At 42.5% G+C, this 25,891-nt stretch overlaps 1 protein-coding gene and 1 non-coding gene across 11 annotated transcripts in view; both read right to left on the bottom strand.

Moving 5' to 3' along the window:
- Positions 1 to 10,733: 10,733 nt before the first annotated feature.
- Positions 10,734 to 25,891, bottom strand: part of KMT2C (lysine methyltransferase 2C) — a 279,577-nt gene continuing 264,419 nt past the window's right edge. For 9 of the 10 annotated variants that reach the window (XM_056519603.1, XM_056519611.1, XM_056519607.1 and 6 more), the window contains 7 exons: positions 23,979 to 24,115; positions 23,501 to 23,643; positions 23,084 to 23,252; positions 15,280 to 15,396; positions 15,082 to 15,155; positions 14,177 to 14,285; positions 10,734 to 12,699 (listed from right to left, as the gene is read on the bottom strand). In XM_056519603.1, the coding sequence (XP_056375578.1) occupies positions 12,607 to 12,699; positions 14,177 to 14,285; positions 15,082 to 15,155; positions 15,280 to 15,396; positions 23,084 to 23,252; positions 23,501 to 23,643; positions 23,979 to 24,115 (842 nt within the window). In that variant the 3' untranslated portion in view covers positions 10,734 to 12,606. The remainder of the gene's footprint in view (positions 12,700 to 14,176; positions 14,286 to 15,081; positions 15,156 to 15,279; positions 15,397 to 23,083; positions 23,253 to 23,500; positions 23,644 to 23,978; positions 24,116 to 25,891) is intronic. The other variant, XM_056519605.1, reaches the window with a different exon arrangement.
- Positions 19,341 to 19,530, bottom strand: LOC130274673 (U2 spliceosomal RNA). The gene has a single exon (XR_008844427.1). It is a non-coding gene; the product is annotated as a U2 spliceosomal RNA (small nuclear RNA).

The raw sequence follows: 25,891 nt of genomic DNA, 5'->3' as shown, positions 1-25,891 counted from the left end.
GTTGCTCCTTCGCTTCTGAGCCCTCTACTGTGCCCGCCGAACACTTTACATAGACATATGAGGTATGTGCTTACTCGAGAGAAATTGGGCTACAAATAGAAGTATAAATTTTCTCCTTTTACCCCTTGTAAAAATTCAAAAATTGGGCCTACAAGAACATGCCAGTGTAAAAAATGAAGATTGTGAATTTTCTCCTTCACTTTGCTGCTATTCCTGTGAAACACCTAAAGGGTTAAAACGCTGACTGAATGTCATTTTGAATACTTTGGGGGGTGCAGTTTTTATAATGGGGTCATTTATGGAGCATTTCTAATATGAAGACCCTTCAAATCCACTTCAAACCTGAACTGGTCCCTGAAAAATAGTGAGTTTGGAAATTTTGTGAAAAATTGGAAAATTGCTGCTGAACTTTGAAGCCCTCTGGTGTCTTCCAAAAGTAAAAACACGTACATTTTATGATGCAGACATAAAGTAGACTTATTGTATAAGTGAATTAAAAAAAAAATTATTTGGAATATCCATTTTCCTTCAAAGTTAGAAAAATGTAAAATTTTCAAATTTTTCATAAAATTTTGAGATTTTTCACCAAGAAAGGATGCAAGTTACCAAAAATGTTTACCACTATGTTAAAGTAGAATATGTCACGAAAAAACAGTCTCGGAATCAGAATGGTAACTAAAAGCATTCCAGAGTTATTAATGTTTAAAGTGACAGTGGTCAGATGTGCAAAAAATAGCCATGTCCTAAGGTGTAAAATGGCTGGGTCCTTAAGAGGTTATAGTTTGGACATTTATGCATGCGGCAAAACCACATCTTTATATTTTTGTTTACATTTTTTTTTAAAAGGGAGGTGATTCAAACTTATTAGGGAAAGGGTTAAATCACATTTAATAAAAATTTTTTTTTTACATTTATAGCCCCCATAGGGGACTATAATATACAATGTTCTGATTGCAGACACTGATAAATGTTATGCTGGATCTCAGGCATGGAACAATAGAGCGACGATCGGATGGCGAGAATGAAGGTAAGGACCCTCCTCCCAGTTTATCAGGACACTGCAGTTTTACCAACTTTGATTGCTGCAAGGGGTTAATACCGGACATCAGTTGTGACTGAAAATCTTCACTGGGCTTCTCTGCCGCAATGTCCTCACACAGGGAGGTGAGGTGTCTGTGAATGTACCCTAAAAACACTATACTTACACAAAATAAAGGGTAAAACACCACAGATACCCCTACATGGTTACACCCCCCCCTCCTCCCCCCAAAAATGAAGAAATGTCTCGTACAACACTGACAAATTTCCACTAAAGTTTTGGAAACAAACACCTGTGGGGTGTTAAGGCCAACTGTACCCCTTGTTATGTTCCTTGAGGGGTGTAGTTTGCCAATAGTATGCCATGTGGGGTGTTTGCTCTTCTGGCACCATAGGGGCTTCCTAAATGCGACATGCTCCCCAAAAACAATTTCAGCAAAATTTCCTTTCAAAAAGACAAATGGGACTCCTCCTCTTCTGAGCATTGTAGTGCGCCCGCAGTGCACTTCACATCCACACATGGGGTATTTCCATACTCAAGAGATGGGGTTACGACTTTTGGAGGACATTTTCTCCTATTACCTCTTGTAAAAATGGTTAATTTGGTGTTAAAAAACAGCATTTTAATGAAAAATTTTAAAAGTAATCAAACACCTGTGGGGGTGTAAAGGGTTACTGTACCCTTGTTACGTTCCTTGAGGGGTGTAGTTTCCCAAGTGTGTTTTTTTTTTTTTTTTGCTGTTCTGGCACCATAGGGGCTTCCTAAATGGGACATGCCCCTCAAAAACCATTTCAGAAAAACTCACTTTCCAAAATCCCATCGCTCCTTCCCTTCTGAGCCCTTTAGTGCACCCACAGAGCACTTAACATCCACATGAGGCATTTTCTTACTCGAGAGAAATTGGGTTACACATTTTGGGGGGGGCATTTTCTGCTTTTATCCCTTGTAAAAATTCAAAAACTGGGTCTACAAGAACATGCGAGTGTAAAAAAAATTGAGATTTTGAATTTTCTCCTTCCCTTTGTTGCTATTCCTGTGAAACACCTAAAGGGTTAACAAACCTTTTGAATACTTTTAGGGGTGCAGTTTTTATAATGGGGTAATTTATGGGGTATTTCTAATATGGAGGCACTTCAAAACTGAACTGGTCCCTGAAAAATTCCGATTTTGAAAACGTGGAAAATTGCTGCTGAACTTTGAAGCCCTCTGACGTCTTCCAAAAGTAAAAACTTGTCAACTTTATGATTCAAACAAAGTAGACATATTGTATATGTGATCCAATATATAATTTATTTGGAATATCCATTTTCCTTACAAGCAGAGAGCTTCAAAATTAGAAAAATGCTAAATTTTCTCATTTTTCATGAAATTATACAAAATGTTTCCATTATGTTAAAGTAGAATATGTCACGAAAAAACTATCTCTGAATTAAATTCATAAGTAAAAGCATTCCAGAGTTATTAATGCTTAAAGGGGCAGTGGTCAGATGTACAAAAAATGCTCTGGTCCTTAAGGTGAAAATGCCCGGGTCCTTAAAAGGAAAACTCCGGAATATAAAAATTATCCTCCATACTGCCGGCAGTAATAAAATAAAGATGTACATACCTTCCTCCACTTCCCCGGGGCCTCCGGTCTCCGCCGCGATCCTCTTCCTGGTTGCCGGTGGTTGGAGAATCATACTGTGCTCAGCCAATCACCAGCCCCAGCGAAGTCCGACTCGGCCGGCGATAGGCTGAGCGGCAGTGTGAGAACGCTTCAAGACACAATTCTTCACTACACCGGCACCTGCTGCCAGGGCCGAAAACGTCACCCTGCCGCTCAGCCTATCGTCGGCCGAGTCGGGAATTCACTGCGGCCGGTGAGTGCAGTATGACTCTCCGACCACCAGCAACCAGGCAGAGGATCGCTGCGGAGACTGTTAACGGAGGCCCCGGGGGAGTGGAGGAAGGTATGTACATCTTTATTTTTTTTTACTGCCGGCAGTAGGGGGGACAATTTTTATATTCTGGAGTTCTCCTTTAAGGTGTTAATATTAAATCAAATCCTATAGTGTGGATAATGGGGCAGATTACCCATGTGAAAATGCTTAAAGGAAAACTGTCAGCGTGTTCTCCCACACTAAGCCAAATACACAGGGTTATAGTGTGGGTGAACAGGAGTCCAACAAGGGGTCACTTACCTAAATATGCCCAGTAGGTTCCGAGATATGTCCCCAGATGATCCTCTGCTAACTAAATTCAGTGAATTTAGGGGGTGGGGCTTTGCTGACTCAATTTACATATTTGTCTATGACTGCACCTCACTAGGATGTAGTCACAGACAATGGATATGTAAATTGTGCCAGCAAAGCCCCGCCCCCTGTACGCAATTCACTGAATTTAGTTAGCAGAGGATCATGGTTTAGTGTGGGAGAACAGGCTGACAGCTTATCTTTAAGAGAAGAATTTTGGCACAAAATATACCAAAAAGTGTCGTACATTCTGTGCACCACATTTATGTATTTAGACATTTTTGGGGACATGGTTGACAAAGGGGTGTGGCTTTGTTAAAAGGCCTAAAGTGAATGTATCACCTACATTTTTTTTTTTAACGGATTAGCCGCGGATACTTATTCCTTTTTTTAATTTTTAATTTGATTAAAATTTTGTGATGCTGGGAGTTGTAGTTTTGCAACTGTTGGAGGCACACTGGTTGGGAAACACTGACTGTGTATAAAGGAGGTGCATATGGTGATTTAAAGAACTGGGAAACGTAGGGACATATTCGGTAGGTATATGGGGGGAGATTTTTCCTCAGCAACCAATCACAGCTCAGGAAAGGAGCTCTGGTAAAGTGAAACCTGAGCTGTGATTGGTTGCTGTGGAAATATCTCACAGTTTGATAAATCTGGGCCATGGATATTTGAATATTCTGTTAGATCAGTTTTATTGTAAATTAATTTCTTGGTTTCAATAAAAATACATAATAAACAAAAAAGCGGTAATGACAAATCAGAAATCTCAGGTAAGAAGGATTTGTAAACATCCAGTACATTGTCTACAGCGCCTTCCCACAAACAACAACAGCATGCAGCAGGTTATACAACTACGCAGAAAACTTACCTTGTTACGGGGGACAGAATCTACTTGCTCTTCTCTAGTACTTAGAACACCTTTAAAAGCCACTTGGTCTTTTATCTTGACAGTTTCAGAATGTTGAGGACAGGATAAACTTACAAATTCATTGTTATTTTTAAAAGGGGGTAAAGGTTAGAAAATAAACATTACTCACCTGGCAGGTCCCTGTTAATCTCCACCTCTTGGTCTCCTCTTAAAGGGGTACTCCGCCCCTAGACATTTTATCCCCTATCCAAGATAGGAGATGTCTGATTGTAGGGTTCCCCCCACTAGGAACCCCCATAATCTCTCCTGCAGCACCCCATCATCTGGTGCAAGGAGAGAGCTTCGCTTCGTGCCTGATGACTGGTGATGCAGGGGCTGGAGTATCGTGACATCATGGCCCCGCCCCCTGTGATGTCATGGCCCCACCCCCTCAATGGAAGTCAATGGGAGGGGCACCACACCCCCTCCAATAGACTTACATTGAGGAGGCGGGGGCATGACTTCATGATCCTCTGGCCCCTCCATCGCCAGTCATCAGGCACGAAGCGAAGCTCTCTCCTTGCACCAGATGATGGGGTGCTGCAGGAGAGATTATGGGGGTTCCTAGCGGCAGGACCCCCACGATCAGACATCTTATCCCTTATGCTTTGGATAGGAGATAAGATGTCTAGGTGTGGAGTACCCCTTTAAACAGGGAGCACCCACCCACTCACTGCAGACAGTTATTGCATGGACTGGGCATTTCCCTCTGTTTCCTGTGGGTCACTATAGGACCACTAAAGGGAATATCAGGGGGGACCTGCTGTGTGTTAAGATGCAGTAGTGTGAGATAGGTGAGGCGAGTAATTCTTATTTTATTTTTTTCACCCAATCTCACGATTTTCTTGTGGGACTCAAAAGTTTGGCAGACCAGGCTTTTAAGTCCCAGAGGAAAATCCTATGCGCTCACAATTCTGCTAAATGTAGACATGTTCAGACTATGTTTGGCTTTTTTTTCTGGTAGCGAAACAATGTGGGATACATCTGCAACCAGGGATTCCAACATATACCACAACGTTAATGCTTATGAAGAAATATAAAATCCTGTCCCTTCCCCAATATTGCGCCACACCCCTACCCTTCAATTCCCTGGTTGAACTTGAGGGACATATGTCTTTTTTCAACCGTACTAACTATGTAACATTTAGGGGGAGATTTATTAAAACCTGTGCAGAGGAAAACATGCCCAGTTTCCCATAGCAACCAATCAGTTTGCTTCTTTCATTTTTAGGAAAGCCTGTGAAAAATAAAAGAAGCGATTGGTTGCTATGAGCATCCGGACAACTTTTCCTCTGCACAGGTCTTAGGAAATCTCCCCCTTAGTGCATTGCATTTTGGGTTCTTAGTGTTCAGACCCCCGCACATCTCTTAAAAGAGCCTGGAGAAGCGCGGGGCTACACGCTTCACTCATCAGCTCACTGACCAAGACAAGCTCTGCTTTAAAAGGGGTATTCCAGGAAAAAACTTTATATATATATATATATATATATATATATATATATATAATCCCAAAATAATGCAGCACTACTTATCCAGTCCAGCAAACAATGGTGGTGCCAGCGTCCAAAAAAAAAGACTCGATCAAAGTCCTCCATAGACAGAAACCAAAAACAGGCGCAGCACTCCAAAAAAATAGTGTGATTTAATATCTCATGTCAGCATTACAACGTTTCAACTCCTCCTGGAGCCATTTTCAAGCATGCTTGAAAATGGCTTCAGGAGGAGTTGAAACGTTGTAATGCTGACATGAGATATTAAATCACACTATTTTTTTGGAGTGCTGCGCCTGTTTTTGGTTTCTATATATATATATATATATATATATATATATATATATATATATATATATATATATATATATATATATATACTGGCTCCAGAAAGTAAAACAGATTTGTAAATCCCTTCTATTAAAAAATCTTAATCCTTTCAGTACTTATGAGCTTCTGAAGTTAAGGTTGTTCTTTTCTGTCTAAGTGCTCTCTGATGACACATGTCTCGGGAACTGCCCAGTTTAGAAGCAAATCCCCATAGCAAACCTCTTCTAAACTGGGCGGTTCCCGAGACACGTGTCATCAGAGAGGACAGACAGAAAAGAACAACCTTAACTTCAGAAGCGCATAAGTACTGAAAGGATTAAGATTTTTTAATAGAAGTAATTTACAAATCTCACGAATAGTAGTAAGAGAGGAGTGGGTGGGCACTGCTGAAAAACCACTATGCCAACATCTAATCAGTGTTCCCGGGTGTGGCTGGATAAGGTGCTGGACATACACAGGTAACAGTCCTGATAATATCGCAATAGAAGAAGGAAATGATGTCCGCACTCACCGTGCCATAGAAAATTGGATATGCTTTATTAGCGTCTTCAGAGTTCCATAAGAAACAATATCAAAATACACCTGGGTGCAGGGAGGGGGAGCTGCTCCTTGCAAGGAGACTGGGAGCGGCTGTCAGGAACAACAGCACCGTTTTGCGTTATCCACGCTTCTTCCGGTTCCTGGTTCTCTGGAATACTTTACAGGTATATATTGGGAAAGACGGGAAGAGGAGGAGTGAACCCATCACCAATATAAAATACCTCATAGGGACACAATAAAAGTTAAAAACAGAGAGGACAGCATAAATCCTATTAACATGGATACCTATTGTCAACTACTGGACCGTATGATATAGTTTATAGAAAGGAACTAAGATCGTTCCGATCGTTAAATCCCATTGGGCCCAATGCTTTTAATTTAATTATCCATCTAGCTTCGCTTTGGATTCATTTGAGGTGCCTGTCCATACCTTGCGGTTGTAACGGGATATGTCCTATGCCTGCGAATTTCATGCATTCAAACTTTCCTTCATGTTTTTCTTCTATGTGTGTAATAAGAGGTGTCCCTCCTATTTTAGATTTTAATGAATAAATGTGTTCTCTGAACCTTGTGTTTAAATTTCTTTTAGTTTGTCCAATATAATATTGTCCACAAGGACACACTATGCAATACACTACAAATTGCGATTTACATGAAATAAATTGATTTACATTAATAACATTACCTCCTAATTGAAATGATTTCTTTTTTAGTAAAAATGTACAATATTTACAATGCCCACATGGAAAATTTCCATGTGGTGCTTGTTTATTTAACCAATCGGATTTATTTGCATTATATTTTTTATCTTTTTTAATTACATCTGCTATTGTTTTATTTTTTCGAAATGTAATAATAGGTTTGTTTTTTGCTATATCTGATACAAGAGGATCCTGTTCCAGCTTATACCAATTTGATCCTATAGAATTTTTTATGGCAGTGTTCATAGGGCTATTTTCAAACGAAAAAATCAATTTTTTCTGTTTGAGATTGGATTGTTTTTTCTTTTTTACTCTGTTGAGAGTTAGTAGCTCTTCTCTTTCTCTGGATTCTGCTTTCATAAATGCTTTATCGATTACATTTTTCGGATAATTCCTCTCTTTTAGTCATTTTTTCCAGATCTGCTTGTTTATAATAAGTGGTTGGATCACTATTTATTCTTTTTAGTCTAACAAACAGAGTATGGAAAATTATTTTTAATATAGTAAGGATGCGAACTTTGGTAATCTAGTAGGGAGTTTCTTGCTGTAGTTTTTCGATAGCCCTCTGTTTTTAACACATTATTTTCTATATTTAAAGTCACATTAAGAAGTTCAGAGATTTGCCTCCATATTCATGAGTGAACAACATATTCATGTCATTTAAATTTAAATAATGTACAAATTCTTCAAATTGTAATTTATCTCCGTCCCAGATAATAAGGATATCGTCCACATAACGTGTGAAGGGATTCCTGAGAGTGTGGATGTAGGCCTGTTCAAATACTGCCAGGTATATATTAGCCAGTGTACATGATAACGGTGACCCCATCGGGGTTCCATGAATTTGTCTATACCATTCTTCATTAAACATGAATGTGTTGTTACTTAGAATGAATTCAAGGGCTTCACTAACAAAATCTATGAAGTCTTTTGATTTCCCTGAATGTGAAAGAAAATGGGTCATAGCTCGTATCCCTGCTTCCCAGGGAATACGCGTATAGAGACTTTCCACATCCAGCGAAACTAGTTTGTATGAGTCTTGCCAAGTATATAGTTCTAAAATACTGAGTAAATCACTTGTGTCTCTAACATAAGAATGAATGCTGGGGAGCAAAGGTGAAATTAACCATTCAATGTAACTAGATAAATATTGGGTCGCTGACCCGATCCCCGCGACAATTGGTCGGCCAGGGGGTCGGGTAAGCGACTTGTGAATTTTTGGGAGTATATACCAAGTAGCAGGTTTTGGATGATCAGGTAGGAGTTTGGCAGCAGTGTGTTCAGTTAGTATGTTTTTTTTTCTACAGTTTTTCTCAAAAGAGAACGTAATTTATTAATAATTTTAGAAGTAGGATTCGTAAATAATTTTTTATAAACGTTTTTGTTGTTGAGCTGGAACATGGCCTCGGCGTCGTGGTCGGCTTTTGGCCACACTACCACAACGCCGCCCTTGTCCGCTCTAGAAACAACTATATTATTGTTTGAACTTAACCATTTAATGGATTCCCTGTGTGGGATAGACAAATTAATCATAGGTTCTGGATAAATCAATGCATATACATCTTTTTTTACTGTCTGCCAAAATAGATCGAGACTACTGCCTGGTGGAATACCTGGGCAGAATTTCAACCTGTTTCCTCCTTTAAATGCTTCCATGTCTGGAGATTCTTTAATTAGATTATGTATGGGCAAGTCATTCGACATAAGTTCTACCAGCATTGAAACATTCCTGTCATCAGTTTCATCAAAATCTTTAGTGATAGGAAAACCCAATGAGCTAATGTTACAAGGTTTTTCACCTTTTTTATTTTTGTCTATGTCCCGTGTTATATTTATTTGATTTTTCTTTGCTGTTAGTGACCTTAAAAAATCTTTCCAAACTAATTTTTCTCATAGCCTTAAATAGGTCTATTTCGAATGCCTCTTCCTTGAATTTCTCACATAATCCGTAATTTAGTCCTTTTTGGAAAACTTCCAGACAAGCTTTTGATAGAGTAATGTCCGATATATTTATAACATTAGAAAAATCCTTTATTGTCTCCACGACACATTCTTTCTTTTCTTTGGCAGTGTCCACACGTTGCGTTTTTCTCTTTCCTTTTCTCCCCCTTCTGGTTTTCCTCATAAAGGGGTTGTAGATGTTTCTGACTTGCTTGTACTCGGGGCTTGTTCGTCTGACGAATCAGATTCTGTGGTGAAAAAATCTGTACTTTTCGTAGTTTTTTTAGATTTGATTTGTGTTGTATATTTTGGTTTAGTATAATTACTTGTTTTGTAATTTTGTGACTTCCATGAAAATTTTTTTCCTGTGTCAAAATCCTTTTTATCTCTGCAATTTTTGTAATTTTTTATCCAGAGATGTACAGAAAGCATTATATTGAGTCACAGATATGCGTTTTTTGAGTTCTGATTTTGCCCATAATTATTCCATAGTAATGGTTTCATAATCTCTTTGGTTTTTCTGTAAAACAACTTTTGAGGTGTTTTGAGGTGCCTGTCCACACCTTGCGGTTGTAACGGGATATGTTCTATGCCTGCGAATTTCATGCATTCAAATTTCCCTTCATGTTTTTCTTCTATGTGTGTAATAAGACGTGTCGCTCCTATTTTAGATTTTAATGAATAAATGTGTTCTCTGAACCTTGTGTTTAGATTTCTTTTAGTCTGTGCAATATAATATTGTCCACAAGGACATACTATGCACGTCTTATTACACATATAGAAGAAAAACATGAAGGAAAGTTTGAATGCATGAAATTCGCAGGCATAGGACATATCCCGTTACAACCGCAAGGTGTGGACAGGCACCTCAAATGAATCCAAAGCGAAGCCAGATGGATAATTAAATTAAAAGCATTGGGCCCAATGGGATTTAACGATCGGAACGATCTTAGTTCCTTTCTATAAACTATATCATACGGTCCAGTAGTTAACAATAGGTATCCATGTTAATAGGATTTATGCTGTCCTCTCTGTTTTTAACTTTTATTGTGTCCCTATGAGGTATTTTATATTGGTGATGGGTTCACTCCTCCCCTTCCCGTCTTTCCCAATATATACCTGTAAAGTATTCCAGAGAACCAGGAACCGGAAGAAGCGTGGATAACGCGAAACGGTGCTGTTGTTCCTGACAGCCGCTCCCAGTCTCCTTGCACCCGGGTGTATTTTGATATTGTTTCTTATGGAACTCTGAAGACGCTAATAAAGCATATCCAATTTTCTACGGCACGGTGAGTGCGGACATCATTTCCTTCTTCTATTGCTAATTTACAAATCTGTTTAACTTTCTGGAGCCAGTTGATATATATATAAAAAAAGTTTTTTCCCTGGATAACCCCTTTAAGTCTATGGAGCAAGCTAGTCTCATACAGTGAGACAGAAAAGGCTAAAAACAAGGACACTTTAATCCAATATTTTACAATGTAAAAATTGGATTTAGCAGAGACAGCAAGAATATGTTTACCTTTGAAAAACACATTACACTCTTTATAGTTGTAAAATATTTTTTTTTATTTGTAAATGCTGATCTTCTAAACCTGTTTCCACAAATTCCAAAACCCATAACACTCTGTATACTCCAAAAAAATCATTTGTTTGCCAACATTAGATACTATTTTACAGGACAGAAAAAAAAATTAACTGTAGGACAAATACTGGTAGGATGTTGGGATATTTTACAAGAAAAATATTCAAGAAACAATTTCATACAGCTATTTATCAAGAGAAAAATATATACAATTGATTTCTTCTGTACGATAAAAAATACATCATGCCATATACATTACAAGTTCAAGACTGTGTGACTGAATATATCAACAGCATACAGTCCACTTCCATTGTGCACACAAATAAAAAGCTTTATTTTATATTCAGCCCGTGAAGTGTCAGTACCGGAATTTGAAGTACAAAAAAAAAAAAAGAAGAAAAAAAAGAGGGAGGGAAAATAGTTGAATTGCAAAATAAAGTTTCTACAAGCAAACACAAAATGTATCTCTTTGTAAAGAAATGTAAACAAAAACAATTCATACAAATATATTTTTTTTAATTCATTTTTTCCCCCCAAACCCTATCGCCAAAGTCCTGGAAGTTGATTACACTAAGTTAAATTCTATGTTTCTTTTACCCTTCGCACATACAATTGTGAAATATTTTTCTTCTTCTACTTAGCATGATCCATTATATACCATGATATAGGCTAACTGATGACCTAAACCTGACTTTTTATATTTTTTTTTTATATTTATGCTGACAAGAAAACAAATTGCAAACTAATACAAAAGGTAAAAAGAAAAAAAAAAAAGAAAAAAAACAAACAGCCCTCCTTTGGGTAGATGTAGCAGTTATTCACAGTTATCACAAATTATATGCACAAAAAACCTGACTTGCAGAAAAAACAGGGATGTTACAATATGATTCCAAATAAGAAAATAATAAAATAAAAACTAGTAATGTTAATAATATTAGAAATGAGACTCGCCGACTTGCCATGAAAAATGGATAAAACAAAAATGACAACAGACAGTTCCTGCCTAAACAAAAACACTTCCCCTTCCTTCGTTTTAGTTAAAGACTTAATGTCACGTCTTACAAAATCACACTGTAACATCCCCATCTGTATTTTAAGAAATTAGCACCCAAACTGCTGCAGAGTCTGGTAGCATTTGGTCAATCACTATTTTATACTGTATTTTATTTTCAAAATATTTACACGTCTGTACAAAGTAACAATTTTGTTAATTCTGCAGGTAACAGCAGCAGCTTGGCTTTCTTCTATTTTTATTTATTTTTTTAAAAATAGCTTCATTCAGTTATCAAATAATAAATACAAAAAGTTTCTCTTATTTTACAGAAAAAAAAAAAACTACAATAAACTGACTCATGGAATCAAGTATTTTAAATGTATTTTAGTGCAAGTTATTTTCCCTTAGCTCTATCCCTAAGGAAGTCATTTCAGTACATTCCTTGTTCAGTGGTGTCTACGTTTATTTATTTAGTTTTCTTTATTAGAGGGCCTGCCCCTTTTTCATATAAGGCTGTGGCCAGCACGTTGGGCATCTTGCTTCGCTGGTGATCTCAGTCTTACATTCATGTGTTTGCCCACCTGCTGACGCGTTTCTTGACCCAGTGAAAAAATGTTTTTCTTCAGTAAGCTCAAAGCAGAAGCAGTGAACTCTACAACCAGCTGCCCTTTTCAGGACGCTCCATGGCGGTCCTACAGCTTAGTTTGCCAGTAGCCTCCTGTCTTGGCAGCAACTAATGTCACTTGCTAAGAAGGTTCTTAACTTCAAGACAAGCGTGCCATTTTGACAGCATGTTATATCACATCTCAGGGACAAGTAAAACCTTGGAGAAGCAAGGAATGCATTCAGTTCATCCATTTCCGGCAGTTAACGGCACCACAGTGGCAGGGGATCTTGTGCTGGTCATCTTCAAAGTCAAACTTATAGTCATAACAAAGCTGGAAAGACAGATAAGTAGTTAAATCACACTTTACCAGTCATTGACATTAACATCTGGAAATGAATGATAATTTACAGGGGTTATCCCAGGATTATAACTTATTACCTATCCACAGGATGAGTTAAAGGAGTACTCCAGTCCTGAAAAACGTATCCTCTATCCAAAGGAGAAGATACGTTTCAGATTGCGGGGTGGTGAGGTGGGATCCGACTGCTGGGACCCCCGATCTCCCGTACGGGGCCCGGCAGCTCACAGGAAGGGGCGCGTCGACCACTGCATGAAGTGGCGGCCAACAACCCCCCTCAATACAGTGCTATGGCAGAGCCGGAGATTACTGAAGGCAACGTTCCGGCTCTGCCATAGAGTGCAGGGCTCTGTACACTGAGGACAAGCAGGGCTCTGTACACTGAGGACAAGCAGGGCTCTGTGCACTGAGGACAAGCCGGGCTCTGTACACTGAGGACAAGCCGGGCTCTGTACACTGAGGACAAGCCGGGCTCTGTACACTGAGGACAAGCCGGGCTCTGTACACTGAGGACAAGCCGGGCTCTGTACACTGAGGACAAGCAGGGCTCTGTGAAAAAAAAAAAGAACCCTTAAAGGGGTACTCTGCCCCTGGCATAGGGGATAAGATGTCAGATCGCTGCGGTCCCGCTGCTGGGGACCCCGGGGATTGCCGCTGTGGCACCCCGTTATCATTACTGCACAGAGCGAGTTTGCTCTGTGCGTAATGACGGGCGATACAGGGGACAGAGCGGCGTGACGTCATGACTCCGCCCCTCATGACATCACGGCCCATCGCCTTAATGCAAGTCTATGGCAGGGGGCGTGACGACCGCCACGCCCCCTCCCATAGACTTGTATTGACGGGGGCGGGCAGTGACATCACGAGGGGCGGGGCCGTAACGATGCTCCGGCCCCTGTATTGCCGTCATTACGTGCAGAGCGAACTCGCTCTGTGCAGTAATGATAGCGGGGTGCTGCAGCGGCAATCCCCGGGGTCCCCAGCAGCGGGACCCCTGCGATCTGACATCTTATCCCATATCCTTTGGATAGGGGATAAGATGTCTAGGGGCGGAGTACCCCTTTAATGTCCGTTTGTAACGGAGCCACTTTCATAGTGGAGCTCGGTTCATAGTTCCGCCCATGCCCCAAGGAACTAATTTGCATATATCGAAAGAAAGGAATTACGGCAGAACGGTGCGACGGTTCGGCACTATAATCCTGTATGACAGGTTAGTGCAAGTGATACTGATGACAGATTTCCTTTAAAGAAAATTGCTTTTAGTGCGGAATGTATTTTAAAAAATCCAACTCAAATCCATCCTGAGTGAACATATTATTAAATGTATGGTGAGAAAGCACCTTGAAATGCTCTACTAAGGAATCATTGGTAGCCACATAGGTAAGTAAGTAAATTCGATCTGTAGTTCTCCGTGGACTTTTTCACAAGAAAATACAATTCCTGAAATTACCTCTTCACCCTTTTGAATCCTCCGGTTGGAGCTGATTATTATCTTATGTCCCTTCTCAAATGTTACTACTTCAGCCACACAGTTAGGCGCACATGAATGGTTAATATACCTAAAAACAAAACAAGAGACACAATTTGTGTGCATTAGTGGCCAAAAATGTGCAATAGCCTTTCATAATAAACTTAGCATAATGAAGTATGTAAAAATGATGACTGGAGATCAACAGCTAAGAAACAGCACAGATACAGCCCTTTAGTACAACACTATATCAAAATGCATCAATCCATACATATCTTTTACTATTTAAATAGGTTAGCTTAGATGTAAAATATGAATGTACTCGTTGATTTAGACCCTTTCAATGTCAGAAAAAACTATAAATGGAAAGTTTGTACTTTTTTTTTCAAATATCCACCGCTTTTCTGTCTTGGATCGACTCTTTGTTTTGGCAAAAATTAATGATTAAAATACTATGAGGGTGATTGCTTATTTTTCCCGAATTATGAGGTGACCATAAATCACCAATTTCATTGCGGTTTAAATGTTGCTGTTAGCAGCATCTAAACAGTTAAAATAGCCGGAAACTTTCTCCATGTTGGCTATTAGCGGTAGCCCTCTGCTTTTAAAAGTCGTCTCTAAACATCCTTAACAGCACAATTACATGATTGGTCATAAAGGGGTTAAATCCCTAATTCAATGATTTTTTTCAATATTTTCTTCAGGGAGGGTTACCATTACTATAAACAGTAATCCATTTAGCAGAAAAACAGACCTTGTAGGCAATTCACTAAGGGATTCTTAATAAACGGTCAGTGGTCTTCATTTCCTGCGATCTTTAACAGTTCTGTTGTGCGCCTACCTGTGATACCAGTCCCTCAGCTAGATTAATCACATTTTATACCCACCTTGCAGGTCCTCCAGTCAAAGTTGCATCAATCACATGTTCATTATCGATACGAAACATATATACACCACGATTCTGGAATTAAAAGTGTCCAAGAAATGTAATGTTAGATACACGTAATAGAAATAAGGTAGTTTCCTTCCTGATCTGTTTTAGTAGTAACTAAAGGCCAATAGTAATCATACAGATCAGATCGTACCTGTGACTCGTACAACTTCTCTTTTCTATTTGCTACTTCATTGCGTATTATGGTTCCAATGTATTCAATCACCATAGTGTGCTTTTCAATGTCTCTAGCAGCATATAACCCCAGACCCTAAAAAATGAAAACAAAAAAAAACAGGGATTTAAATACAGGAATTCATTCAAGATGCCGTATTAAAAGACCCAATCATTGTACGGTCACTTACATAATAAAAAACCGCTCTGAATGGTGTAAAGATAAAAAAAGATTTTTTCTTTCTCGTAGCCTTCATTGGGGGGACACCTTACAGATGGGTATATGCTCTTGCCACTAGGAGGTGCTGACACCAGGAAGAAAAAAAAAGCCAGCTCCTCCCCGGCAGGATATACCCGCCCACCTGTAGTGAGGTAATCAGTTTTGTCACAAAGCAGTAGAAGCCAACAAGACATGTCTGAAGGACCCTAGAAAGGAATCCCGGATAAACAACCCAAGAACCGGAAAAAGTAATTCGGACAAAAAGATGAAGAAATGGGTGGGTGCGGAAGGCTACGAGTAAGCGATTTTACGGTAAGCACAAAAAAATCTCCTTTTCTCAGTCGCTCTTCATTGGGGGACACCTTACAGATGGGATGTACCAAAGCAGTCCCCTAGGGTGGAAAAAACCGCAACAACCAGAGAAAAAGAGTCAGTCCCGAGACGGAAACTCCGGAGACCACAAGGCCTGCAGACGAGCCCCCAGGCCAGAGACCAACGAGGTCCAGAAATAGAGTTCCCGGAAGATCCCTGGTCCCTATAGATGGGCTAGGACACCAAAAGAAGGGACTGTCCTTTGTAGACTCAAGACACCCAGATCGTCCTTTGTATACTCAAGACACCCGGTCCCTATTTAGAGACCAGATGGTCCGAAACCATTCCAGAAGCAGATAGGAAAAAAATGCCAGGAACACAACAGGGAGATCAGTGTACGCCTGATCTCCACATTAGGTGGAGACCAGAAAATACAGGAAAAAAAGAAAGACGGACTCTGCTCTGGTGCAGAGAAGAACAGAACAGCTGCAGACCGAAAAAAACAAAAACCCTGACCCAGGGGCCCGCCATGAGCACCTGGAAGGTGTAATCCAGAAGACCTGAACACCCTCTATCTCAGAAGGACCTGGACCCCAAAGGAAAAAAGGAGTGGAAAGGCCCTGAAAAGGGGAAATCCCGGATACCGGAGAGACCGAACTGGAAACTGGAGATGTCTGAGCCATCTGGAAGACAGACCCGTAATGGAAGACTCACCCCTGAACCGACGTCCGCGAACACTCCACAGACTACGGAGGAGTTTGGGTCGGATCACTACACATGGGCGGGACCTTAGCCATCACTAAGGCCCCAAAGAACCGTCTGAAAGGAAGGTATGCCACAGCATCCTAGGACAAAGTCCAAGCCAAGGAGACCAACCGGTGGTCTCTAGGACCCTAGAGGTCAGAGCAGACCAGAGCACTCCGGAGAAACATCCCCCAGAACAGAAACGGAGGGGGAAACAAATGAGAACCCAGCTGGGACTTGCAGGCTCTGGGCACAGGAAGGTTACTCTAGTAGATTATGGAGTCAGTGCAGTACAAACTGACACAAACAATAGGGAATGAAGAACACAGCCTTTCAGGGAAGTTGCTCTGGGGGGAGGAAAAAAAATCAAAGGTAGAACCCGAAACAACAAACGGTGGCCAGACCAGCTGACGCCGGCCATACAAAAGGACACAAACTCCTCCCACCAGAGGAGAGCCAAGGCTGCAAGAGCAGCCGCAGATAACCATAAAACCGAAAAATAGCCAGGCTGCAATGGTGGACAGTAAGCACTCAAGCCTGGAAAGCAAAAAATGCTGTTGATTGCTCGGCAAATATCAAGGGCCCAGTCAGATACCCCACCTATATAGTGGGAACAGCGCGATGGCATTATCTTGGCATCAGAACAAACTCAACAAAATATCTCCCTAGTGGAGGGAAACAAGGGGACAAGAAAAATCGTAGGTACTGCCAAACACCCTGATCCCCATACCCTCTGTAGAAAGGGGGATGGAAAAATTACACCAGGCACTGTAGGAGCAGGGAAATGCTGCACCACAGAACAAGTGCCCATAGCAGACTCTGCTATACCTCATCCTTGGTGAAGCCACGCAGAGTGGCGAAACATGTAGGATGCAGCAGAACTGAGTTTTAACTAAGCACCAACATATACTGGCTGGAAACTAACAATAAAGAGAGGCAGTAGCCACACTGCAGGTGGCATTGCCCTAAAAGCACATTGAGCCCGGGTCAATACTGGTCTCAGTATTGAATTAATTCTCATTCAGTATATGGTATACATACATATATATAACTAGTCCCGGATGGGAAAGGAGTTACACTAATTACTGGAGAGAATATTGATTAATGCCAGAGATGTTGGATGGAGTTTTAACCCCACATACCCTCTACCATTTTATATGAGATTAATAAACGTTAAGTTTTATCGGTGAAGGAGCCAAGAGGGATTAATGTGCATTTTGGGCACAACTGTTGATTGGTCTAATATACCCTCCCTTCCCCGAGGGGCACCTTAAATTTTGTTGTTTGATGAACTCATAGGCACACTGAGTAGAACTTCACATGGAAGGGATCACATGACTGTGGCCACGGAAGCGTAAGGAATGGGGGAGGTGACCTGGTGGAATCGAAAACCATGCAGGCACAGTCGCGACTACCTGGCATAGAGACCATGGCCACACCGGGTCCTGCATCCAGAACCACACACTAAAAGTGGGCTACGAGCCTAAAGCCATGAGAGCGGCAGGCATGTGGAGAAGGACCTGATAAAATAGGAAACCCCACTTATCAGCATGTGGCGCATTGCAGAGGGCTCACGGAGCAACATGGGTTACCAGAACTTCCGCCACACAGTGGCATGTGTATGGTATTTGACAGGTGGAGGATTCCTGAGCACACAGGAACACTTCTTTGAAAACTCCCCCCAGACAGTGGGACACAGGAGTGCGGCCAAACATATAGGTGACCCGGTGGTGTAGGAGACCATGCAGATGAAAGCTGGCTGACTGTCAGCTGACTCTTGCCTGCAGGAACCCACAGACAGTTGCACGCGGCAGCCCAGAGATGGGAGTCCGACAGTGGAAGGAAACTGTGTAGACAATGGTCTGGTGAAAGGAGTGCCCCTTCAGGCGCTGGTGATAAAGGGGACACAGTCAGACAGCAATAACTGGGCCCTTTTATGCATGTAGAAAACTAGAAGCCAGAAATAGGATCCACGTCACCCTGGGAGGCTTGGGAGCAGTGGATTGTAACCCTGTTCCCAGCAGAGGGTCCACAGGACACGCCAGGTCACTCCACCGGACATCACGCACTAGCAGAGAGGTACCGGAACTGCAGCCATAGACACTTCAGCCCCTGGAGAAGCAACAGGCAGCAGAGAAAACCATGCAGACCACTGTCTGGCTTACTGGTATGGGTCCATGTAGACAAAGGTGCACTCCAGCGGTCACCTCGCACTAGTAGTGGGGTACCGTAACTTCAGCCACATATACAGTTCTTGAAGAAGCAGCAGAGAAAACCATGCAGACCACTGTCTGGCTTACTGGTAAGGGTCCATGTAGACCACGGCGCACTCCGGCGGTCACCTGACACTGATGAGTGACAGGTGACGCTACTGAATGATCCAATGAGAGCAGGTTCAATCTTCCACGGAAACCTCGCACTAGACTTGGAGATCCGGGACTGCAGCCGCAGCTGTGGCTGCCTGTGGCGGAGGGAATAATGGATGTACAGTCAAGAACACCTGTAGACATGGCAAACATGTCCCGACAACCGGTGGTAGAGGATAAACAGTCCTGACTGTAACCCAAGGAAACATGAAATCCCTGGCACGACCTGCCACAGCGAGACACGTATGACTCCAACAGAGTGAGAAACCTGGCAAAAGAAGGAATGCCAGAGGCATACCTCCACGACTCAACGCAGTGTGTCATATCAGGACCCATACAGGGTGATGGAGACAGGAAAGGGACCCCCATAAACACAGAAAAAGGGGTCTAACAGATATATTTTGGTGTACAGTACCCGAAGAAACCATCATAGTGGGTTAATGCACGGGGCGACTGAAGCAAGCTTCCACATCAGCCCACGTACTGAAAAATCCATGTACTATATGGTCCCCGGATAGGGGAAGTATCAGATATTAACATTATGAGAACCTACACTGCACTTTATGTAAGTCAAAAGGCTGGAAGTGGTAGATAGCACCGGTTAAGGCTGCAATTTTGTGTTCCCAGAGGTCACAAGGGTGCATGGAAAAAAAGGAAGGCACAATCTAATTATAGGCCACAAGAGGGTGCCAACCACCACTAAATGGCCTTAAAGGCTAGAAAAGGAGACTCACTTTATTTTTATTTTTTTATATATGTATATACACACACACATATATATCCATCTATGACCACTCCCCCACCTCCAAAAAGGCGACCAGCTGGAATGGGGAATAGAATCCCACTGCACTAATATAAGAAGGAAAGGGGCAGAGATATGTGCCGCCGGCACCTGTGAGGCTGCGGGAGAGGAGAGAGACGGGTCCAGATATGAGGAGAAAGGACGGGGATGGAGCAAAGCTCCGAGTCCCCGTCCATCCGGTGAGAGAGGGAGAGCAGCGATGCCCGGCTGGGAAGCGTCCCGCCGGTTAGAAAAGTACGGCCCCAAACTAGGGAGTCAGAGGACGGATACAGCCTCTGACATCCTTGGTAGAACTAAAGACCCCTGCAGCGTGCCAGACCAGAGAGCTCTCTGCGGGGAGGAGGGGGCGGAGCTAAGCTCCGTAACGAGAGGCACAGATTCTCCCCTGTTGGCGCTATGAAGGCAGCGCCGGTGTGAAGTGAGATTTTCGAACCCGCCGGCAGAGGGACCCTACAGTTGAAACCTGATTCCAGCTTTGAACTCGGGAAGAAGGGGGCGGAGCTACCTGACGCAATTATGGCTCCCTCCGGCCACACAGCGCCGGAGGAGCTGAGAGCCGTGACTGTGGCTCAATAAGTACAGGGAGCTGCAAAAGTCAGCGGCTGCCCTTAAACACCACAGACAGGAGAGTTATAGTGAGAGCCCAGACCCCATTAAAGAACAGGCCAATTACCTCATTTAAACTGCCCCAAAAGACACACGGGAACCCCATAATTTCCGTGTTGGGGGGGGCACCACATACTCAACCGTGGACTCCACCTTCGTCTACTCACCTGTCGTCTTATACTCACCTAAGATGTCTTCAGCCAGCTTTTAAGTCACCTGCATCATGTCATGCTGCTACAGCCCAGGACGAGCAGGGAAAATAGGGGGACCTGGACCCAAGGCGCTGGCCGTTGGCGGGAAGGGGTTAACGGTGCATTTATCAATGTCTCGTGCCCCTTAGTCGCATATGGGGGAACAGGTAGCGCCATGGTCCTGAACCCTGACCTGAAAAAAGGAAATAAAAAGGAGTAAAGGACCTAACTAAACAGCCCTTACTAGAAAATAATAAAAAAGAAAAGGTCTGGGGAGCACCCAGACCTGTGTCTGCCTCCTAGCTGACACTAGCTAAAACTGATTACCTCACTACAGGTGGGCGGGTATATCCTGCCAGGGAGGAGCCAACTTTTTTCTTCCTAGTGTCAGTGCCTCCTAGTGGCAAGAGCATATATCCATCTGTAAGGTGTCCCCCAATGAAGAGCGACCGAGAAAAAAAAAAAAAAAAAGTCATGCTGCTCTTACCGCTCCTCTGCTACCCTGTTCAGAAGCTTCTTAGGTCCTGCTGCTCTCTTATCATGGACATGGACGCTGCGGCCAATGGCCAATATATAATCTCTTTGAAAGGTTTTCCGTCATTGGCAGCATGTCCGCCGCCCCCTGCACTTCCTTAAACATGAATATGAATTGCAGCACATGCTGAGTTATTTGCAGCAAGAGCAGCCCGTGTGCTTAGTAAGTGAACAGAGGAAATATCTATAATCTCTCTGGTTAGAAAGCACAGGAGATGTTTGAGCTGCAAGGAGGTATAAGGTTAATTTTCACACACTATAATACTAAAAATAAATGTACATTACAAACATGTTTATTTTCACATCGTGCATCACTTTAGCACTTTTTAATTTAATGGGAGAAACCCTTTAAAAGCCAAAGAGGTTGGAAACGTTCTCACTAATGTACAGCAATGCATAGTAATAATGTTGCTTTTCCACTCATTATTGAAGCTGAGCCACATTCTGCATGTTAGTGAAGTGGCAAGCCTAATATCCCGTCCAGACAGCATTACTATCCAAAAGGTGACTGCAGTCCTCATACATGTAAAATTTCTACACTGCACCTGGGCTATGAGAAGTGTATTACAACAGAGGAGGGTGAGTGACGTGTATGCAAAACTGCTTTATTGTGCATTATTAGCTAAGTAGGAAAGTGGCCAACCCTTTTAAGAGATTAAGTGATGGTGAAATGCATCCTTACTGTCCGTATTATAGGGATGATCTGGGATAGTTAAGAAGTATTAAACCGTATGTGGGATTTAAAAGGTTTATGAAAACAAGGTAATTTTTATTCTCTCACAGATGTTATTGAGAGCCCCCTCCATGGTGCACAGCTAGCACCAGAGCTGGGCTGTTTGCCAGCAATACACGCAGTTACTTCCTTTCCCTTACTCCTCTGGCCAATTATAGCACAGCACCGACTCTTCACTGTTATACCATAAATTGCGCTGGTGAAAGGGTCTTTGAGTGATCAGTCTGCACTGTGTTGAGGGATGTTTTACAGCACCCTAGATGACATGTGGGCTGAGAAGGGGGTTACTAAGAGACACTAGCATTGAAAGGTACTTTGTGAGCAGAAATGAAAAACAGCTGCAGTACAACAAGAAATTGGTTACATTAAACACTCACTGAGAGGCTGTGAGCTCCTGACGTCACTTGTCCCTGCTGGCAGCTGCCGCTGTTCACAGCCTCTCAGTGAGTGCAGTTCAGAGGACGTCTGAAGAATATTATACCCGCCAAGAGCCCTGCACGGTTAAGAACAACAGGGGGAGGAGGGAAGAGGAAAAGTGAGGTGGCACAAGGGGAATGATTAGGCACAGGGGGATAAAGTGGGAATGATATGGCACAGGTGGCAAGAAATGGCACAAGGAGGATAATATGGCAAAGGGGGTAGTAAAGAGGGGGTGATGAATTTGCACAGAGTGTAATAAAGGGGGAATTGAATTGCACGGGAGGCATCAAGGGGGAATAAGGCGGATTTACAGAAGCAGGAGACAACTGTTTACTATGGTATTGGCTGTACCTCCTGACAGCGGCCCTGTGTACAAGGTATAGGGGTAATTAACCTTACACTTAATATTACCCCTATTCGGTGTGTCGGCGTCCTCTATTGGGAGTGTCCCCTATTCAGAGGGTGCAAATACATTAAGTCTTATGGGACTCTGCTCGGTAATAAAAAACTGTCAGCTATTGGGAGGTGTCCCCTATTGGGAGATGTCCACTAAAGGAGAATTACATTTATAGCATTGATCAGTGTTCAACGCTCTGTTTCTCCAGCCTGAAAAAGCAGAGCAAAGAGTGGACCTCATAGAGGCAGGTAAGGGCCCTCCGGCCATCATGTCAGCTGATCAGAACCCTGTGATTACCCCACGGAGGTCCTGATCCGTTATGGTGTCTCCGTTACTAGAGGCAAACTAGTATCAAATAGAGAGAAGTTGTTTGAAATGACATTGACGAGATCAGGAAGGCAGAGGTGGGAGTCTGGCTGTGCCTAGCAGCTTAATTGCTTGCTCCAATTCACAACTAACCTGAATTCGAGACCTGGCCAGGTACACATTGGATTTCCATTCAGACTTCATCTTCCGGTACTGAGAGGATTTCGAGTGGACAAACTGCTTGCTGTAGGGTGCATTCAGCTCTCCAGTGACTGTGCTCTGGAAGGACTTTGAAGTGCTGGTGCTGTTTAACGTGTGAGGCCTGTTGATATTCACATCACAAGATAAAGACAAAAACCAAAAGAAAACTGAAGATTACTTGCACCTCACCATGTTCTCTACAAAGAGATTTTGGCTATAGTAAAGCAAGCTAGTGCAGACAACAATGCAGCTGTAAACAGCACACACATAACCAGCCAAAGACCACAGGGTTTGGAAGCAACACACAACACAGAGCTTAACAGTTGCCTTAAACCCAGGGCTGTACAATGTGAAAAGAAAGGAAAATACCTTAACACAAACCTCTTTACATGATTATTCATTTTGGGCTCTGAACGGGCGCAGCCAGAGGGATTGATGGCCAGAGGGAGCTCCATCAGTGGGTTTCGGCCATAACGGAAAGTGTAACTCTCACAGGCTTCAACTCCTGGTAGCTGTAAGTAGGAAATTTCAAAGCTATAACTGTAGATTAAAAGCAGCGCCTAAATATTGCATGCTGATATATACTACATAAACATGCCATAAGGACATCCTAAAATAACCACCAAAACCACATTATAAAAGACATACAACACACTAAATGTCTGCAATACTCAGCAGTCTTTATCAAATGGCAGCTGCAGAACAGAAGTACAGTGCTAGATGTAATTCATAGTATTTCTACAACCTGCAGCTGTCGTCCTTAAACTATAACTGGCGATTACAAAAAGACAACATGCAGCATCAGTCAATCATTTTATTTTAGTAATATTATGTTTTTTGCTCATACCGATTCTGCTATTCGTGCAACTGCTGAAACCGTTAAACCAAAAAGATCTTCCCCCTTCAGGTACACTGGAAACAGCCTGAGAATTTCTGAACCTTTTCTACAGTTTGCAACAGGCTCCAAGATTTTGTCCCAAACACCTAAAAAAAATAGATTAACAAAAATGAAAAAGTGTTTGTAAGTTTGCAAATTCCCATGCATTAAACAGTTCAAACAGATGAACACTATGTTCAAACTTTGTTGTAGGCTCTGTTGCAGATTACAAGAAAAAAAAAAAAAAACATGTAGCAAGCAATATTTTTTTGTCCAGTAAAATGACGGACACCATGCCAAAAGGCCGACCCTATTAAAGTCAATGGGAACGTCTGGCTCCATTGGAGTCCATCGTGCAGATGATCCAGCAGCTCCATTTTATTTGTTCTTCTGCTCCAGTGACAGAGCACATGAACAGAAAACCAGTGAAGCTTCTGACACATGTGAACATAGCCTAAGAGACAAGACCATTTCCCCTTCCCTTGAAGGGAAGTTACAATATTGATTTAGCATGTGTTACACACAAAAAAAAAAAAGGGGAGATTTTTTTGTACTCACCGTAAAATCTCTTTTTCGTAGCCTTCATTGGGGGACACCTATACAGATTGGAATATGCTTGTGCCACTAGGAGGCGCTGACACAAGGAATAAAAAAAAAAAGTCGGCTCCTCCCTAGCAGGATATACATGCCCCCTGGAAGTGAGGTAATCCGTTAGAATCACGGAAAGAATCACGGATAAAAAAACAGAAAAGATCATCTGGACAAAAAAATGAAGATATGGGTGGGTGTGGTGTCCCCTAATAAAGGCTACAAGGGAAAGATTTTAAGGTGAGTACAAAACAAATCTCCTTTCCTCTTCATTGGATGACACCTATACTAATGGGATGTACCAAAGCAGGGTGGGCATAGCAACCACTAGAGAAAGAGAATCAGTCCAGAGACCAAATCCACTCATCTGTAAGGTCTGCGGACGAGACCCCAGGCCAGAGACAACTGAGGCCCAGAAACGGAGCTCCCGGAAGATCCCCCGTCGATGGAGATGGACTAGGATGCCAAAGGAAGGGTCTGTCATTTGCAGAGACTAAATTTCTGGTTCATATAGAGAAACAAGAAAAAGTCAATTAGGAAACCAGATGGACCAGAAACATCCTGGAAGGAAGTAGGAAATCAACCCCAAGGAACACAGAACCAGACAGAGGGCTAGCCCGGCTGGGAAACAAAAATGGAAAAAAAGGGCACAACAAGGGAACCCCATCCAGGGTCGACTGATTCAAGAGAACATTGCGGAAAGGCGCCAGGGAGAGCAGCATACACAGCACAAAAGGGGGGGGGGGGACCAGAAAACCACGGGTAAAAAGAAAGACGCAAACCGGCTCAAGAGGGGCCTGGTGCATAAGATTGATGACTTGAACATCTGGAGACCCAAAACCCCTGGCCGCGAGCACCCAGAAGGCGAAATCCGCTCGACTGGCATAATCCAGATGACCAGAATGCCCTCCATCTCAGGAGTACATGGACCCCGAAGGAGGTGACGGAAATTACAGCCGAAAAAGTAATGAGACGAGCTAAAAAAGCATCCTGGAACACCAGAGAGACAGACATGGGAACTGGAGGTTCCTAAGTCACTTGGAAGGCGTACACAGAAGGAAAAAACGCCAAAAAGGAGCAGAAGATCCTGAAAAGGAGCATCCCAGAACCCAGTGCAACTGGCATGGGAATCGGAGTTTCCTTCATCTGCTGTAAGACTCACACCTGAAGAGTGCGTAAACCCAATGGCCGAGAAATGCTCCGGGAGACAAACTTCCGTGTCAAGATAAGAAGTGTGGTACAGAAAGACCTCCCCACAATGGGATCACTGAGAAGTCTGGGCAGGAGAGCTACAC

Source organism: Hyla sarda, chromosome 5 (genome assembly GCF_029499605.1).
Source record: "Hyla sarda isolate aHylSar1 chromosome 5, aHylSar1.hap1, whole genome shotgun sequence".
Taxonomy (NCBI): Eukaryota; Metazoa; Chordata; class Amphibia; order Anura; family Hylidae; genus Hyla; species Hyla sarda.
This window is presented reverse-complemented; position numbering and strand designations above follow the sequence as displayed.